The sequence below is a fragment of the Lycium barbarum genome, chromosome 3, assembly GCF_019175385.1.
Source record: "Lycium barbarum isolate Lr01 chromosome 3, ASM1917538v2, whole genome shotgun sequence".
NCBI classification, from domain to species: Eukaryota; Viridiplantae; Streptophyta; class Magnoliopsida; order Solanales; family Solanaceae; genus Lycium; species Lycium barbarum.
The window spans coordinates 127,169,694-127,187,887 of record NC_083339.1 but is presented as its reverse complement, the minus strand read 5'-3'; the positions used below and the strand labels follow the sequence as shown (position 1 = coordinate 127,187,887).

General features: G+C 37.7%; 1 protein-coding gene across 2 annotated transcripts; it reads right to left on the bottom strand.

Annotated features, from left to right (window-relative positions):
- Positions 1-716: 716 nt before the first annotated feature.
- LOC132632359 (uncharacterized) lies at positions 717-15,624 on the bottom strand. Of its 2 annotated transcripts, XM_060348260.1 has the most exons (9): positions 15,308-15,624; positions 13,536-14,813; positions 5,804-6,148; positions 4,804-5,734; positions 3,634-3,913; positions 3,284-3,391; positions 2,922-3,200; positions 1,782-1,925; positions 717-1,340 (listed from the first exon to the last, which is right to left on the bottom strand). In XM_060348260.1, the coding sequence occupies exons 2-9, from the start codon at positions 14,752-14,754 to the stop codon at positions 1,152-1,154; spliced, it is 3,495 nt and encodes a 1,164-aa protein (XP_060204243.1). In that variant the 5' UTR covers positions 14,755-14,813; positions 15,308-15,624; the 3' UTR covers positions 717-1,151. The 2 variants fall into 2 exon arrangements, with proteins under 2 accessions (XP_060204243.1, XP_060204242.1); XM_060348259.1 differs by having other exon boundaries at positions 4,804-6,148.
- Between the last annotated feature and the right edge of the window lie 2,570 nt (positions 15,625-18,194).

The following is an 18,194-nucleotide window of genomic DNA, read 5'->3' as shown; positions in this document are numbered from 1 at the left end:
AATATCTGCAAATAGCGCACCAAAAAAAGATTATATAATTACTTTCTTCTATTCAAATCGTAAAAGGCAATATTTCCTTGTCGCAATTTTTTTTTTTTTTGGCAAATGACGGAAGTATAGTTCCATCTTTTCTCCTCTTCAATCAATGTTATCTAATTTCGCTTGGACCTCGACTTTTTCAGTATTATTATGCTGGTAACGTGTCTAACAATGTCTATTTGAGTTCAAAGCGATAGATACACATTTGCTTGCCTTAAACTTTTTAATACAGTAGTCGTACTTATTAAAGATTATTCTTAGCAAACTTTCAAGAAACATCTATCAGATAAATATGCATTACTTCTTGTTCAGTAAGCGTGTGAACTTCGTCAAGATTTAACTCGATAGCAAATTATTAACTTGTTAACTTGTGTTTCATTTTTATTGAAGCAACTGCAACATAAATTTCAGCCCTTTGAAATGTTGGCCCGAACAAAAGAAAAGGTTATCAAGAATTAATAAAAACTCGTGGACAGAAATTCTTGGTTGCAACTCATGTCACCACTGTAGACTTGCCTTGTGTAATGGATCTTTTCAAAGAGAGTAATGGCTCGTGAGAGATGATCAAATATTACCATTCTTAGCACAAGTTACAGACGCAGTGACATAGCGCGCTACTGCAGAGGAGGGGGGGTGGGGGGCCGGGGGGTCATTGGACTAGAGAACTCGCGAAAAGATTTCATCAAGTGGAATTTTGCATTATGACCATCGATGAAAATGTCAGATATGAATATATATGTTTCTGATCTTCCTTCATTTTGATACATTGCTGCAACTGAGGGAAGGCAATCAAAATTGGATAAACAGCTATTTCACAAGCTATCACTATCACCTAAAAGAATCAACACACATCATGTACAAACCAGCATGCATCCCCTTCCATCAAACAAGACAGAACCCTAATGTTACATAACATTTGCAAGACTACATTCTCAGTGGGGTTAAAATAGAAATACAGCTCAGTGATATGGAAGGAAATGCCAACCACCTTGAAGATATCCTTCCCATGTCATCACTGGAGCATCCAAATTGGAGCAATTGCAGAACTTCAGCAGGTTAAAATGCCAAAGAAATCTCACACAACTCAAGATGATATTTTTTTTAAAAAAAACTCAAGATGATATTGGCTCGTATGGATATGACAGCCACGGATGCTTTAAAGCGTCCGAGGCAGATGGACGCTTCTTTGGGTTTACTTCAAGGAGATGGGCCACAAAATCAATGAATCCTTGATCCCCCATTGGCAACCGATGCCTCAAGGATGTCTTTTTGGGTATCAAGTATTCCAATCTGTTTGTTTCCTGAAAAAAAAATATGAATGCAATACATAATCAAGAATGGATATTAGCGAGCAGCAGACAGATAGAGCAACATTAACATTCAGAGCAAGTCAACAACAGAGAACACATAAGTGGTGCCCTCTAATAATGGGAGTCTTTTGTATAATTTCACAATTCACCGACTCATTAAGAGAATAAAGAATCTGAGAAACAATCGCCTCTCTGAGAGATTAATATATATTGTCCCTGATTTTATCTATCTTATCATCAAGTCAACTTGTGGCAAGAGAAAAAATTTGCCTCAAAGAAAACAAAAAGTATTGATCTTGTGAAGCCGAGTTGTCAGAGAGGATACAAGACATAGTAAATAGCAGAAGCGCAACTCCCCCCCCCCCCCCCCCCCCACCACCACCACCACACACACACACCAAAAAAAAAAAAAAAAAAAGAGAGGAAATTTACCTGATTTCGTTCATACAGCATGTGATTTTTGGTGAAATACTTATAAGTATCTCGTCCTTTGACGAGCAACTCTTGGTCAATGGGACCTATAATACCGATCACCCTAGCGAGTAATGTGGCAGGAGAGTCATTTTGAAAAAGTACCTGCACATGAAAAGGAAGTCTTCAATTCACACTTGAGCAATATTGGAATCAGAACATTACAATAAAGTAACCTGTATGGTTTTTTTTTTTTGGATAAGTAACCTGTATGCATTGTATGAGCATCAAATCAAACAAGCATTCATAACAAGCACACTTGAAGATTGAAAGCTTCATTTCCGAAAACATATTGAAGAAGGATGAATGAACTGTCAGTTAACTATTGGTCATTAGCTTTTTGCTTTGCCTTTACTTGTGTTTTGTCAACTGGATAGTGCATATTAGTCCTCAACAAGGATTGGCTCTCAGCACACTGCCATGTGTCAACAGCACTGTAGTATCATAAAACTAAGGTTATTTGACTAACTATTCCTGCCTGTCAAACTATATGCAAATTTTCTAATTGTCACCAATATTCCAAGTCTACCAGAGAATATATACTTGTATGAAATATAAGTTCGTGAATCGTGACAAATGAGTTGTCTCCATGTAATTAGCACTAACCATGCCACTTTAATAGGTTTGCTTCATCCAATTCCACTTAAAAGAATGTCACCCAGCAGGCAAAACGATGTCAATTTTTAAAGCTATAGTACATGCATAGCATGTACAACTGGTGTAGTAAAACATAGAGATGGATACTGATTTTTTCTTTAAAATGGAATTTGACAAAATAAATTAGAAAAAAGGGTCTTTTCACGCCACCAGAAACGTTCTTAGACACTAGGATTACACGACAGAGGATATTGAGGCTTCCAAAAGTTTGGCTGCCAATTCTAACACCATGACACCGTAATGTATCCCAATTCTCAGAAATCAACTCTCCAGTCTCTTGAAAAAATGCAAGGAAAGGGAAAGAGATAAAAATAAAAAGGGATTAAATACTTTAGGAACTACCATAGTGCCTGGTATGACAGGCGAAAGATCCCTAACATCAGAATCATACTTTCACTAGTTATAAAGAGGTAATAATCACAAAATGCATAAAAAAGAACCTACATTTCCGGTGCAAAGTTCTGCTAGGATGCAGCCAAGTGACCAGACATCGATCTTTTTATCATACGGAAGTCCCAAAATAACTTCAGGCGCACGGTAGGATCTGGATTGGACATAAGAACAAAGATGATCTGTTTCAAAACAACTGCTTCCCAGATCAATCACCTTCACTTCACATCTACTGTAGCTTTTCACCAATATGTTCTCAGGCTTCAAGTCACAATGTATAAGCCCAAGCCGATGCAAAAACTGAAGAGCCTCCAAACACTGAATAGTGATTGACTGCATAAGATATTCATATAGAAGTCAGAAGAGAAGCATCGCTGATGACATAAAATCTTTATGGATATAGCCATGCAACAAACCTGCAGTCTTGGCATGGTAAAGTAGACTTCTCCTCCAGATTCTCTATTAAATTTATGGAACTCATAAAGATTTGCCTTAAGGAGTTCGCATACAATTAACAAATGCTCCTGATAACAAACACAAGGATCAGTGGTGAATAGCATTCACAGTCCAAAAGTTTCTTCAGCATATCATTCAAAATGTACATAAGGAGTTTCCTTAGTTATATGTTTTTGCTTTCACAACAGATAAGACAGTGGCACAGCATCGACCACAGAGTTGATGGAACTTAGCATTTAGAAGGAATTCCGATAATAGGGAATGAAGTATTACTTTAATGAAAAAAAAAAAACTAAGAATTTTCACTTACTCGATAATAGAAGTAATCATACAACCGAAGTAAATGGTACTTGTCAGCGGGATCATGCTTGTTGACATACTTGAGAAGCTTTATTTCATCAAGGCTCTGGTCAAAGAAATCTTTGTTGTTCTTTATGATCTTCACACAAACATCCATGCCAGTGTGAAGGTCGTGAGCTTGGATAGCTTTGCTAAATGCAGCAGATCCAAGATACTCAGTAACTTGATATCGCCCAGCTAAAACTGAATTTAAAACAACATGGAAATTCTTGTCCTCCTCAAAGCCAGTTCTGATCCAAAAGATAAATCCAATTAACAAAATATGTCAAGTCTAAACATTAAAACTAGGGCATATATAAGTTAAGCTCCAGTCTAAGCTCTAAATTAAGCTGTCTTCCTTCAAAGAAGAATACATGAATACATAGATATATGCACACACACACACATACACATAAACTACATCTCCAGAGCAATATATGATGTTAAATTTACTTCTTTGTTCTTCTGCTTATCAATAAGTTTGATTCATATAAATAAAGATATATAAAATTCATGTGCACTGATTTTGCATAAACAAGGTCCAACCAGAATTTCAACTATCAAAAGGGAAAATGTAACCATGGGTACACCTTCCCCTGAAGGACCAGTTGCCTATTTCAAAAGAAAAGTCCCAGCTAGTGACCTTAGATATCATGCCTGCATTCACCCTAGGGGTTGATTCCACTGCTTCAGCAATGGTGCTTAGCTCAGATGTCCACAAAATCAAGCGAATGGTTCCTCAACTGTTCTTTGTTCTATACATAGAGCTCAAGATTTGTAGGTAGAAACTTTCTCAAAAAAAAAAAAAAGATTTGTAGGTAGAAACTATCCCTCTAGCTGTGGACAAGTTTTCCATTTACTTGGTACATCTTCAATTCAGCCACACTGTGCTTGTTTCAAAAGTATACAGTTAACTGTATCTGCCTTATTAAAATGTAAGTTTATAGATAGAAAACCAGCATATTTTGTTTTTATTAGTTAGATAAAAAGCCAGTTACGCATATTGAAAAATGAAGATTCACGTAGAAAATAATTAGCTGTTTCCTCTGACTAGGACAATCGCAAAGAAAATGTATTAAAATCAGCTAAAGTGAATTATGTCCGCTCTGATTCATAATAGCCAATAGAAGATTGAACATGCCTGTTTTTCCTATGCACAATCTTAAGATCAAAGGTTTCAAATTCCTCCTCCTGTGCCTTGATCTGCCTTACTTGCTCCTGCACTGCTGTTGCTTCTTCATCCTCCAGTGACGCCCCTACATCTTCTTCTCTTGCACTGGCTAGTTTTGTCTCCTCTTCTTTCTTCACATGCTCCCGTTCAGCATAGCCATAGTTTGAAAGAGAAGAAGGGCTAGAATTTTCTGATCCTGCGACATTTGCATGGCTTTCATCTCTTGAGCTCTTGACAGGTGAAGACTCGCTGCTTTTGCGCCTCCATGGAGCAAGCATGTCATCATTTGCCATAGAATCATCAGCTTCATCACTGACAACAGTGTTGCACTTGTTTGACCATAAAGACTTACTCGAGCTTGTTTGAACTAACTCTCCATCTCTAGGAGGGGGAAATGAGAATCCTCCATCCAAGTGATTCCTTTTCTGCACAAAACTTCCTTTGTCAGCCCCAGTAACAAACTTGTCAGAACTATGTTTAGCTGCTTTCTTTTCTCTCTTTGATTTCTCTGAATAAGGCTTATTTGAAATGGGTGGTAGGTGCCTGGACCCACCAATACTGGTATCATGATCATGGAAGTACTCTATGTCCCCCTCACTACTCCCTCCAACCAAACTTTCACGCACTTCGCTTCCAAAATCAGCAGTGTCACTGTTAATCCCCACACCAATAGACCGAACTGAACCGTGCTGATCATCGTCCATGCAAGTATCATCCTGCCGAGGCCTTCCACACTCATTCAGAACTTTAACATCCCCCAACATGAGTTCATTTGTTTGAGTAACAAAGCCCCGCCAAACTGGCTCTGCACGTATCAAATTTAGTTCTTCTTCATCCATTAACTGTCCATCATATTGGGCAATCAACTCACTCTCATCAGTTCTCCTGTACATTTCAGATACTGACAACCCTATGTGATCATCTGCAGGCCTAACTGGATCAACATTTTTTGATTGGAAATATCGCTCACCTGAGAAGCAGGAATCTTCTTCTGCAAAAGACTGCTCATCATCTTCTTCTCGGCTTTGCCCTCTTTGAGGATCTGGAACACTCCCATGCCCTGTTCCCTTCTCATTATCACTGGGATAATCAATTTCATGAGCTAAAAACCACGCCTCATCTTCAATAGGTTGTCTTGTGTAGCCGACATCATCATCGTCATCATACTCATCGGAGTCCCAATATTCATTGGGGTAATCAATAGATTCACTCAGTCCATCACCAATTGTTGCAAAACCGGAAACCAGATCAGAAGTGTCCTCAGCAATGCCTTGACTTACAGACAGCCAACTACCTCCTGCAGGCCTTTTTCCACCTGCATTCAGTAAAAGCAATGATGATTACTGCACAAGCCTTGAAAAGTATATGTATACACACACACACACACACACACACAAGTACAAGAAGCACTAAAGACAATGATAATGATTTGATGAATCATAAGGTCAAGACAATTCCAGAAACTACCTAAACCGAAATATGATAAGAGTGACAACCAATGGTCTATGCACATTGAACAAGTCATATCTAGAAGCTCCCTCTATATTGTTTTTATTTGAGGAAAGCCATAAAAGAACAGGATTTAGGACTACACATACAATGCATAACCAGCAGAAATCTTGAATCTAACATCTTTTTATCAAGTGTACTATATGAACTATAAGACCACGCAGAGTTGTACATTCATAATGGTAAAAAAATCAAAAGTTCAAAATGTCATGTCCGTGGAGGTAATAATAGTAGGGAGCCGATCTGATTGCGTTGTTCAACAAGGAAAACCATAGTAAAATTGATACAATTGTAAGAAAGAAATTATGCCACAGAAAAGAGAAAGTTGAAGACACGCAAAGAGTATGAGCTCATGGTCCAAGATTTCCTTAATACTGAATAGCATTTTGTGACTCCGGAGAAGATTTCTCCTTGTATAAAATTATTTTCTATGGACGAGACGATCCACAATTCTTTGTTGATCCGATAAACCTTGATCCATACTTAGCCCCCATTTGGCCACAAGAATTATTCACTTTATTCCGGAAATTTTTTTCACTTTTTTCCGGAATTAGCATTTGGCCATGAGAATTCCGAATACAACTTGAAGTTGTATTCCGGAATACCAAAAACTCAAAAAACTTGTTCTTCAAAATTTTTTCACTTTTTTACAACTACATTTCACCAAAAACTACAATTTCAAAAACTATGGCCAACTCCAACTCCAAAATTTCAAAAACAAAGTGAATTTTTTTTTGGTATCTATGGACAAACGGGGCCTTAGAATGTCTCAAGAAAACACACACCAGTTCGCAAATATTTTGAGCATTTTCCACTCCACCAGATCAGGAGCAAAAAATCCGAGTTTAAGCAAGAATTATCTTGTAGCATAATATCCTTATGAAATCCCCAAGCAGGCTGCATTTCACCAAAAGCCCCCTTCTCACACAGCAATCATAGGACACGACTTTCGAGGTCTCTGAGTCAGTAGTCTAATTTCAGTTTTAGTTTCCATTTCAGGGGTCCTTTCAGGCTACTATGGCCGGATCCTTTTCTCTAGAGGAAAATAGTATATTCTACAATGCCGGTTTTAAGTCCTATGATATTACTAAATGCAAATCTGGTGCAGAATCTTGGTACGAATGGGTCGAACGCAGCAGGAATTTAATGAGACGAGTCAAAGTTAGCATTAAAGTTTTAAAGTGGATAGTAGCAGTATTTATTGAAGCATCCAAATTACAGGGGAAGGTGGTTAGCAGATGGAATTTGAAGGATCACTTCTCAGAATTTTTCTGCACTCTAAAACACAATGAGAGTGGCAGATACATCAGTTTCATAGCATTACAAGGACAGAGCAAATCTGTCATTATTACACCGGAGACTACATTCAATGGAGGATGGGGGAATATAGCTCACAAAATTGCAAAGTTTACATATGAACCAGAACAAACACAGAAGCCGCAGGAACCTACAACTAAACAGCTGGATAAAACCTTCAAAGAGGCCTGCAGCAGCAATAGATGGGTGACGGAGGCCACGAAAAAGGCACAAGTTCAGAGCACGAAGGACAATATAAAAATCTCAGGGGGGACTTCAATCTCTGAGATAGACTTGCTGAGCAGATGTGTAGTTGGGAAGTTTCAGAGCCCAACACAGGAGATAGCCACTCTAAATGATGTAAGAAGATGGGCATGCAACACTTGGAAGACTGCTTTTGGTATAAATGTCCATGCCATGAATGATGGCTATTTTCTCTTTGAGCTCCCATCAAGGAAAGAAGCAGAGCACATCATGACCGGAGAATGGACCTGCAAGAAGATGCAGTTGGCACTTGAATGGTGGAAACCAACTACAGGTTGCTGGCCTGCAGAAATTAAAAGGGATTGGGTGTGGATCAGACTGCTAGGGTTTCCATTATGCCTATGGTCACAAGAAATCTTCAAACAAATTGGAGATCAATGCGGAGGGTTTTTAGAAACAGAGGAGGAGACTTCACTCAAGAACCATCTTCACTGGGCTCGAATCAAAGTGGCAGGAAATGGGAAGCAGATTCCGAGAGAGGTGGAAGTGTCCAATGAAGAATATACCTACACTATTCCGATATGGTGTGAAGTTCCGGTGGAAGTCAGAGCAAAGGAAAGGAGGAGAGAGGAAGAAACCTTTTGTCCAATGGTTAATAAAGGACTAGGGTCTTGTCAGAAGTCAGCAGAAATTAGGGGAACCCATGTGGGGACCTCGGGAAAAGGGAAAAATTTGAATTGGACAAGTGGGCTGGAAACAAGAGGGAAAGGGCCAATGGAGGCAGTTGCGGGCTCAATTAAAAGAATAGAGCATTTGGGCCCAGTTAATAGAATAGAGCAATTGGGCCGAATTTTTGACCCTTTTGCTGTAGTAATTCATAAGTCAATTTCTGAAGCCCATTTAGATGACATGGTTAGTATAGAAATACAAGCTAACTTGTCAAGACTAATAACCCAGAAAATGTTTGAACCACTGGGGAACAGTGATGGAGAAAAGGAGACTCAACATAATCAAATTGAACAGTTCATGGGAAATTCATCTGAAGAAGAGGAACCAGCAGAAACAGAAAAAGAAGACAAGGGCCTACATCTACAAATACAAATGCAAGAACTAGATACAGAAGAGATAAATGAAGATGTTACCCCTCTGAAAATTCAATTACCAGAAGAAGCAACCATTCCAGCATCAATAACTCCAGAATGGATTCAACAACATATAATCAGACTTAGCACAGAGTTTGGTGCTAGCTTTAAAAGGTGTGAAGAGAAAGCCAAAGAGTTATTCATGAAGATAGATAGCAACAAGCAGGAGAATATGGGGGAACAATCAATCACCAAAAGGAAGGGGATGAATGAATTGAAGGGGCTAGAATTAGATACTAAATTCATGAGTAATGGTACTAGAAGTAGGGGGATATCTAGCAATAAAAGATCAATGAAGTTGAGTATAGTGTCCTGGAATGTTAGGGGTCTGAACTGTAGTAAAAAAAGGAGTATGATAAAAAATATTTTACTCACCTGGAAAGCAGATGTGGTGTGTTTCCAGGAAACAAAAGTGGAAGGGGATATCACTGATATAGTGAGAGAAGTTTGGGGGAGCAGGTGGGTCAATTATGTTCAATTAGAAGCTAGTGGGACAAGAGGGGGGATAGTAATTATGTGGGACAAAAGGGATTGGGAAGGGGTGATCAGTAGTGAGGGCATGTACTCTGTTTCTTGTAGTTTCACTGGAAGAAGTCAAGATTTCAGTTGGAACATGACTGGAGTTTATGCACCAAATGATAGAATGGAAAGGGAGGAAACTTGGGGGGAAATAGGTGCAGCAAGGAGTCTTATTCCAGGGCCCTGGGTCCTTTGTGGTGACTTTAACACAGTTAGATATCCATCTGAAAAGAAGAATTGCAGAAGAATCAACAAAGCAATGACTGATTTTTCTGATTTCATTGAAGACATGGAAATGGTGGACTTGTCCCTGACAGGAGGGAAGTTTACTTGGAAGAAAGGAGACAGACACAATATTGCAGCAAGAATTGATAGATTCCTGATATCAGAAGAATGGGATGCTAGCTTTAGGAACATCAGGCAGTCCATATTACATAGGGTGACATCTGACCATTCACCTTTGTTACTTCAAAGTGGAGAATGGGAGAAAACCAATTCTTATTTTAAATTTGAGAATTGGTGGCTAAAGACAGAGGGTTTTAATGAGAGAGTGAAGACATGGTGGGAATCTTTCAATTACAGTGGAAAGCTAGATTTTATACTGGTAGCAAAGTTGAAAGCTTTAAAAGGAAAATTGAAAGAGTGGAGCAAAACAGCACAAGGGAATTTGGGAATGCAGAAACAAGTGATATTGGCTCAGCTTGCTGAACTGGAGGAGATACAAGATCATAGAATCCTAAAAGAGGAGGAGATAACTTCTAGACTGGCCCTGACCATGGAATTTGAAGACATTGCTAGGCATGAAGAGATTGCTTGGAGACAGAGATCAAGGGCAACTTGGTTGAAAGAGAGAGAAAGAAACACAAGTTTCTTTCACAGAACAGCAAATGCACACAGAAGGGCAAACACTATAGACAAGTTAAGAGTAAATGGAGAAATTCTGGAGGATCCTGGAGAAGTGAAGGAAGAAATTGTGTCATATTATGAGAAGCTGTATTCAGAGACAGAAAATTGGAGACCACAATTTGAGATGAGGAATTCTCCTAGATTGGATGCTGAAGATAATGCAACTCTTATGGCCCCTTTTGAACCTCAAGAGATATTGGACTCCATCAGGGCATGTGCAGGGGACAAAGCTCCAGGCCCCGATGGATACTCTATGGCTTTTTCAATCAGTGTTGGGATATCATAGGGATAGAGCTTGTAGCTGCTATACAGAACTTTTACTTTGAAGGTTATTTTGAAAAAAGTTTGAATGCCACTTTTGTGGCTTTGATTCCAAAGAAAGATAGAGCTATAGAGCTCAATGATTTCAGGCCTATTAGTTTGATTGGGGGAGTCTATAAGATCATTGCTAAACTACTGGCAGAGAGGTTGAAAAAGGTAATACATAAACTGGTGGACAAGCAACAAATGGCATTTATTAAAGGAAGACAGATCATGGATGCAGTTCTTATAGCTAATGAGTGTGTGGAGTCTAGACAGAGGAGTAAGAAACCTGGTATTCTATGCAAGCTAGACATTCAAAAAGCATATGATCATCTGAACTGGAGCTTTCTAATCAATATGTTGGAGAGAATGGGGTTTGGAACTAGATGGATCAAATGGATAAAACATTGCATTAGTTCTGTTAAGTTCTCAGTTTTGGTCAACAGAACTCCTTGTGGTTTTTTTCCTTCTCAAAGGGGATTGAGACAGGGTGATCCTTTGTCCCCTTTCTTATTTATCCTGGCAATGGAGGGCATGAGCAATATGTTTCAGACAGCTAAGGTGAATGGCTGGATAAGGGGATTTCAGGTGGGTGCAGGAAACTTGGAGATTACTCATCTGCAATATGCAGATGATAATCTTGTCTTTTGTGAAGCAGTGGAAGAGAACATTTTAATCCTAAGAACTATCTTCATCATCTTTGAAGCAGTTTCAGGATTACACATTAATTGGGATAAAGCTTCATTTATCCAATTAATGAGATTGCAGAGGTGGAGAGCTTGGCAGAGAAATTAGGAGGTAAATTAGGGGAGCTTCCAACTACATATTTGGGCATGCCTTTGGGAGCCAAGAGCAAGTCAAAAGGAATATGGAATGGAGTTCTAGAAAAATGTGAGAAGAAGCTGACAAACTGGAAAAGCCAATATCTTTCTCTTGGGGGAAGAGTGACCATGGTCAATAGTGTGCTAGATGCCTTACCATCTTATATGATGTCCATATTCCCAATACCTGTCAATGTAATCAAGAGAATTGATATCCTTAGAAGGAACTTTCTGTGGCAGGGCAATGAAGATAAGAAGAAATTTCACTTAGTCAAGTGGGAGGAACTGACTGTGAGCAAGAAGACAGGGGAATTGGGTATCAAAGATTTGAAATTGCAAAACCAAAGTTTAATGATGAAATGGCTATGGAAATTTGCTACAGAGGAAAACATGCTATGGAAGGAAGTCATTACTGCTAAATATGGTTTGGAGGACAAGTGGATGACAAACATGGTTAATACTCCATATGGATGCACTGTGTGGAGGGCAATCAGGAATCACTGGCAAATAATGCTTGCAAGAATTAGATGTAATGTTGGTAATGGTCTAAAGGTATCCTTTTGGAATGATATATGGTTGGGTGACACAGCTCTAAAGGTGAAATTCCCTGTCTTGTTCATCCTTAGCCAAAAGCAACATGCTACTGTTGCTGAGATGTGGATTGGACAAGGGTGGGATCTGGATCTGAGAAGACACTTGAATGATTGGGAAATGGAGATGGTAGCAGAATTCCACAATGGCAGCATTCATCAACTTAACAGGGGAAAGGGATACTCTGGAATGGAAGAAGGATAGCAAAGGAATTTTTACTGTTAACTCAGCATACAAAGACCTGAATGTATCAAGTTTTCAAGAAGAAGGATGGCCATGGAAGATGATATGGAAGACAAAAGTACCTTATAAAGTGAACTGTTTTAACTGGCTGTTGGCAAAAGAGGCAGTGTTGACTCATGAAAACTTGAACAAAAGAGGTTTTCACTTATGTTCGAGATGTTTTTTGTGTGGGGATCATAATGAGACAATCAGTCATCTTTTCTTGCACTGCAAATGGACAGACCAGCTATGGAGGATGTTTATCAACCTGAGGAGGATCAGATGGGTGAAGCCTGGGAGCATAGAAGGAGTGTTAAAATGCTGGAACAGGGATGGGAATGTAACAAGAAAAGAGGAGAGATGGAAGATTGTCCCATCATGTATATGGTGGACTGTTTGGAAAGAGAGGAACCAGAGATGTTTTGAGAACAAGCAGAATAATTTACAGAAGTTAAAGATGAACTGCCTAGCTCTTTTTTATTTTTGGTGTAAACAGGAAATTCTAGATCAGACAGAAGATATTTTTAATGTGTTAGATCTCTTGTAAGAATAGACAACTGTAGAGATCAATGCTGGAAATGTAACCTTTTGGAGGGGGACTACATATTTTGATGTAGTACACCTGTGGATATATAGATTAACTGTTACAAGTCTCAAAAAAAAATCATAGGATACTCTGGTATAATAGGAGAATAAGTAAGCATCCCAGGAACATAGTAACATTTATCTTGTGTACAATCCTAGAATACACTGGTTAGAGACAGTGATCAGCTATCAAATATATCTAGATTGACCACTTGTTATGCAAAGTTTACCCCTCTAAACTGCATTTTCTTTTTCTTTGATAGTTCTTGTAGCCATATTTTTATTACTTCACATGATTTCTGAGATTATAAATTTCCAGTCCAAGAAATTCAGGTGCCATCTGTCATCTCTTCTATATTAAATATATTGATTTCCATTTTATTCATTTATCCCAAGACTCTGACAAGCTATGATTTCAGCAAAGCTAATGAGAACCGCCACATTTGGGAAAATAATGCCAACGGGACTGTATACAAATCAATTACAGAAGCCAACATGCTCCAGAACAGGGTAACGTGGAGGTTAAAGTGGACTGAATGCAACAGGCAAGATTTATTTTCCTTTAAAACTACAAGCTTAAAGTTGTTCAATTAAAGAAGCAAACCTGAACTGGTAAGATCTTGTCCAATAGGAACATCAAGAAATGAACCTATGAAATAATTGTCAGCATTAGTAATCTTTGAGGCGGGTCCATCTCGTTCAAACTTTTCCTCCCAAGGGATACTGAAGGACTTCTCTTCTGACTTCAATCTAACAGGTGGCAACCTAGGGAATCCTTCTTTCTGGCTTTCAGAAACAAATGAAAAGCCTAGGCCGCTGAAGTCTTTTGGTTCACTTCCGTGTGTCTTCCCAAGATACAGAGCTCTTCCCACCTCATCCACTTGTTCTTTTATTGCTGCCCTAACATCACTAACCTCTGTTTTTCGTTTTCCTTCTTTCCTGTCAGTACTACCAATGTCATGATCATAACTTGTCGAGACATCTCCTTTGGAAAACGGGAAAACAGTTTTAACTGTACAGTCTCTCCAAGGCTCAGATGAAGGGTGTATGAATTCATCACTTTTAGACCAAGGGTTATTAATTACTACATCTTTGGAGCATGCCCCACTTAGCTTAATTTGTTGATCAACCTCCTTGAGCTCAATATTTCGACCACTATCATGCTTTGTTTCTACAGTGTCTTTGCTAGTACTTCCAGGCCAAGAAGTTCTCTTTTCACCAGAAAAACTGACATCTTCCTCGCATTTTGCATGTGCCTTACCACTATCAAAGACCTCAGAAGAATTTAACTTCGATTTCCCAGAGTTCACCAAACTTAAGAGGTCAATGGTACCAGTAGCTCCACCGTCATGCTGATAAGTAACCGGACCGTTACCAGGAGTGTATTTCCACGAATACAGATCAACAGTATCCTCCGAACTGTTGGCAAAACTGAAGTTTTTGTCACTTGTCCCAACAGATTCATTAACTTTCTTCTGCTCCTGGACATTTTTCCAGTTGCAGTCTGAGCCGTTTCTCCCGGTACCACATTCTATCTCCTTAATAATAAGCTCCTTTGATATTTCACCGCTGCTCCTTGAACTTGTCTCCTTGTAAACATCCTCACTATTCCGAAAAGTGGTCCCCGGAGTCTCTGTCGTTGCTATACCCCTACCTGCTCCTGTCGGTTGACTCAACTCTTTATCCTCAATAGTAAGCTTCTGAAGAACGCCATTCAGATCAGGATGATTATTCAGCTCCCCCCGCAAAGCGGCCTCGGCCCTTGTAAATTTATTTTTCCGTAAAAATTCCAGTATTACATCTACTGACGCCGGGTTCGCCATTTATATTAACGGTGAACTAAGAGTTTTAATCTACTACTATAATGAATAATCCACCATACCTGAAAAACAAAAGAAACAAAGAGCAATTAACAGAAAATGCAATGCCAAAAGGTCCAAACTAAGCATTAATTTCAAAATTTGAAGAGGAAAACAAAAACTGTAGGCAAAAGTTGAGCCTAAGTAGAAACAAGTATAAGAAGAGTAAAGGCTGAATGAATGTTTGTTGCGGATCACAATGAAAAAAATCAAAACTTTAACCAATAAATCATCTCAAAAATTGAACCTTTTTTTTTTTTTTTTGAGAAAGGTAATAACTATCTCAAAAATTGAACTTATTTTCTAGGGATTTCCATATTTTATTGGCAACTAAATACCAAAACCCTAGCTAGATTTCCCACCTTCCGATTCAAAGATCTCCACTTTTTCCAAACCCTAGAAAGCAGCACCCACTAACAATTACCATAATAAAAAAATAAAAAACAAAGAGCTAAAAACAGCAAGAAATTTCAAAAATCTAAAGAGAAAAAAGAAATGAGTGAAAATGCGAACTCACAGATCGAAAGTGAAGGATATGACACAATTGAATCCATAGCCACCATACACAAAAGGGAAATAAAACAAGAAAACTCAGAATACTTGGTAAACAAACATGAAATATTAACGTTTAACTTCACACCAAGCTGGATAGTGATGTTTCCCTTCACAATACCAAACAAATGGAAAGCGTTTCGATTTTGAATTTTTTTTTCTTTTTTTTTTTTCCGCTTAGCTCTTGTGATTTGTGATTCCTTGTTCCCTGTTTGGTGGGGTGGTCTGAGATGGGGACTGGTTTTTTTCGGGTTTGGGTTTGGTTTAAGTTTCTCTTTCGCTTGGCCTGCAAACATTATGGGGTCATATTTCTGTTGTCCAATTATAATAATTAGTATATTTTACAAAATTAATTGATCTTTTACTAGTATGGGCGTAAATTAACTTTTAGCCATTGATTTGTTTTTGTTTTTTAATTAGGTGTTGGGTATGCTTTGAGATCTGATTAATTCAGATTTACTTTGAAAAATTTCACTTTGAAAGTAGAATCTATCAAATGTGGCTTTACTTTCAGAGCTCGAACTCGAGACTTTTAATTAAGGACTTAAGGATAGTTACTACTTGTCATAACTATTGGTGGTAGCGATGTACAACTTGTTTTGATGGTTATTACCTATTCTATTGTATAGCATTGTTATTTTAGATGCAACATTTATTTTGATTTTCACTTAAATTTTATTGTATGGTATTGTTAAATTTGTTGTTATGTAATGATAGAAAGTGTCATTTTATATAACGATAGATTTGGTGTGATCGCGTCGTTATTATGTTCCCGTCTTGCCCTTACTTATTTTGTAATAAATCTATTTCATCATTTACTCTAACTTTTCTATAATAGCTTACCTCGTGTCCTTTTCTTTATTATAAGTTTATTCTTCAAATGGATAAGTGCAGAGCATTATGAAATGACGAAAAATGATATAATCTATTCAAATATTATATTTATAAAAATAATATAATACAATATAATAAAATAAAATACATTATGATCGGGAATAAATGGTTTTCAAAGAGAATGATCAACGGCTAAATTGTGTTAATTGCTGCAAGTGCAATAATTTAAAAATATTATATGAAACTTTTTTTTTTGGTTTTCCATCCGGTATCGGATACCCGCATTGGGGCTCGACTAATCCGGATTCGTGCCGGGTAGTTCCACACTGGGGTGCAAATCACTCCCTAACAATAGTGACTCCGTACCCAAGGGGCTCGAACTCGAGACCTTGATTAAGGATGAAGTAGTACCAGCCACTGCACCACAATCATTGTTGGTATTATATGGAACTTTATTAGTTTGCTGATTGGTATATTCCACGCTTATGAGCTCGTGGGGCTGGCATATACTTTGATGCTGCCGAAACCCCTCTGATTATTATTGTTAACTTTAGCATACATCTTTCTTTTTTTAGTTCATTTTCCAATAATTAAGTGGTTCTAAAAGCTAGGTAGCTTGCTACTTTTAGAATTTGCTATTTAAGAGTAACTACGTTGGCATTTAATAAGTATCCGACGCACATTATGTTGTGTTATTTGTACATGTTGTGTGGCACCAATTAGATACCGATTCCTTTATTAAGTAAAACTAGGTTTAAAGTGTGCTTGATGTCGAATTGGTCCTACGCACTTTTATGTATAGTAGTAGCAATCATTTTTAGGAGTTTATTGGCATGGGGTTCGTATGATTCTAACTCATTAAATTTTAGATTTCTACTGATACCTGTTGGCCCTTTTCATTTGAACCTATAGAACGATTTGTTTAGACTTCTATGCAGTCACCTCAATTTCAAATAAATTGAAATGAATTTTATAAATAAAAAGACAAAGAATACTATGAATATAAGAGTTCGTTTGGTTTGCGAACAAGTGATATGATGATTATAATAGGGGATTTAACAGTAAATGGATGAAGTATACCAATGAGAAAAGGAGATGTTATTTATTTTGAACCATTTACTCTTCATTTCAAATTAAAAGAGCGGAAGAGGCTCAAATATGCCATCGAAAATGGCTCATTTATGCCACTCGTCAATAGTTTGACTTATTTATGTCATCGAACTATATGAAATGACTCATTTATGTCATCGAACTATAGGAAATGACTCATTTATGTCACTCATCAATAGTTTGACTCATTTATGTCATTACTCATTATCAAAATGACTCATCCATGCCATTTTTCATTAATGCCGGTTTTATAATACAAGATATGACACGTGGCCTCCAATTAGAGGTCTACGTCGTTTAATTAAACCAGGCCAATTTTAAATATCAAATTAAGAAAAACACCCGATCCATACACCCTGCCCACCCACAACCATAATCTAATTGGAGACCACGTGTCATATATGGTATTGTAAAATCAGCTTTAATGAAATATGACATGGATGAGTCATTTTGGTAATAGACAATGACATAAATGAGTCAAACTATTAATAAGTAGCATAAATGAGTTATTTCCTATAGCTCGCTGGCATAAATGAGTCATTTCCTATAGTTCAATGACATAAATGAGTCAAATCATTAACGAGTGACATAAATGAGTTATTTTTTATAGTTCGATGACATATTTGAGTCTTTTCCGTTAAAAGAATAGATTTACATATATTCACACATGCGGGGAAATCTTAGTGGACTTGCAATATTAGGGCTCCAAAAGTACTTGGTCTTATGAAAAATTGAGCCTACACTTGTACATCCTAATTATGAATGAACTAACCAACAATATACACGATGAGGTACTATTTGGAAACATTATATTATGTTAATGACGAAACTACAGAGTTTGACAATCAAAAACTTAAACTATACATTCAAACTTTTCTATAACGGGATAGTTTGTCCGAATATTTTTT

What these genes read in the sequence shown, in the direction of transcription:
- LOC132632359 (XM_060348259.1), bottom strand. Translation starts at nt 14,754, where the DNA reads ATGGCGAACCCGGCGTCAGTAGATGTAATACTGGAATTTTTACGGAAA. An exon ending in ACAAGATCTTACCAGTTCAG is followed by an intron (nt 6,149 to 13,535) that starts GTTTGCTTCTTT and finishes TACTGAATGCAG; the next exon opens with GTGGAAAAAGGCCTGCAGGA. An exon ending in TTACCATGCCAAGACTGCAG is followed by an intron (nt 3,201 to 3,283) that starts GTTTGTTGCATG and finishes TATCTTATGCAG; the next exon opens with TCAATCACTATTCAGTGTTT.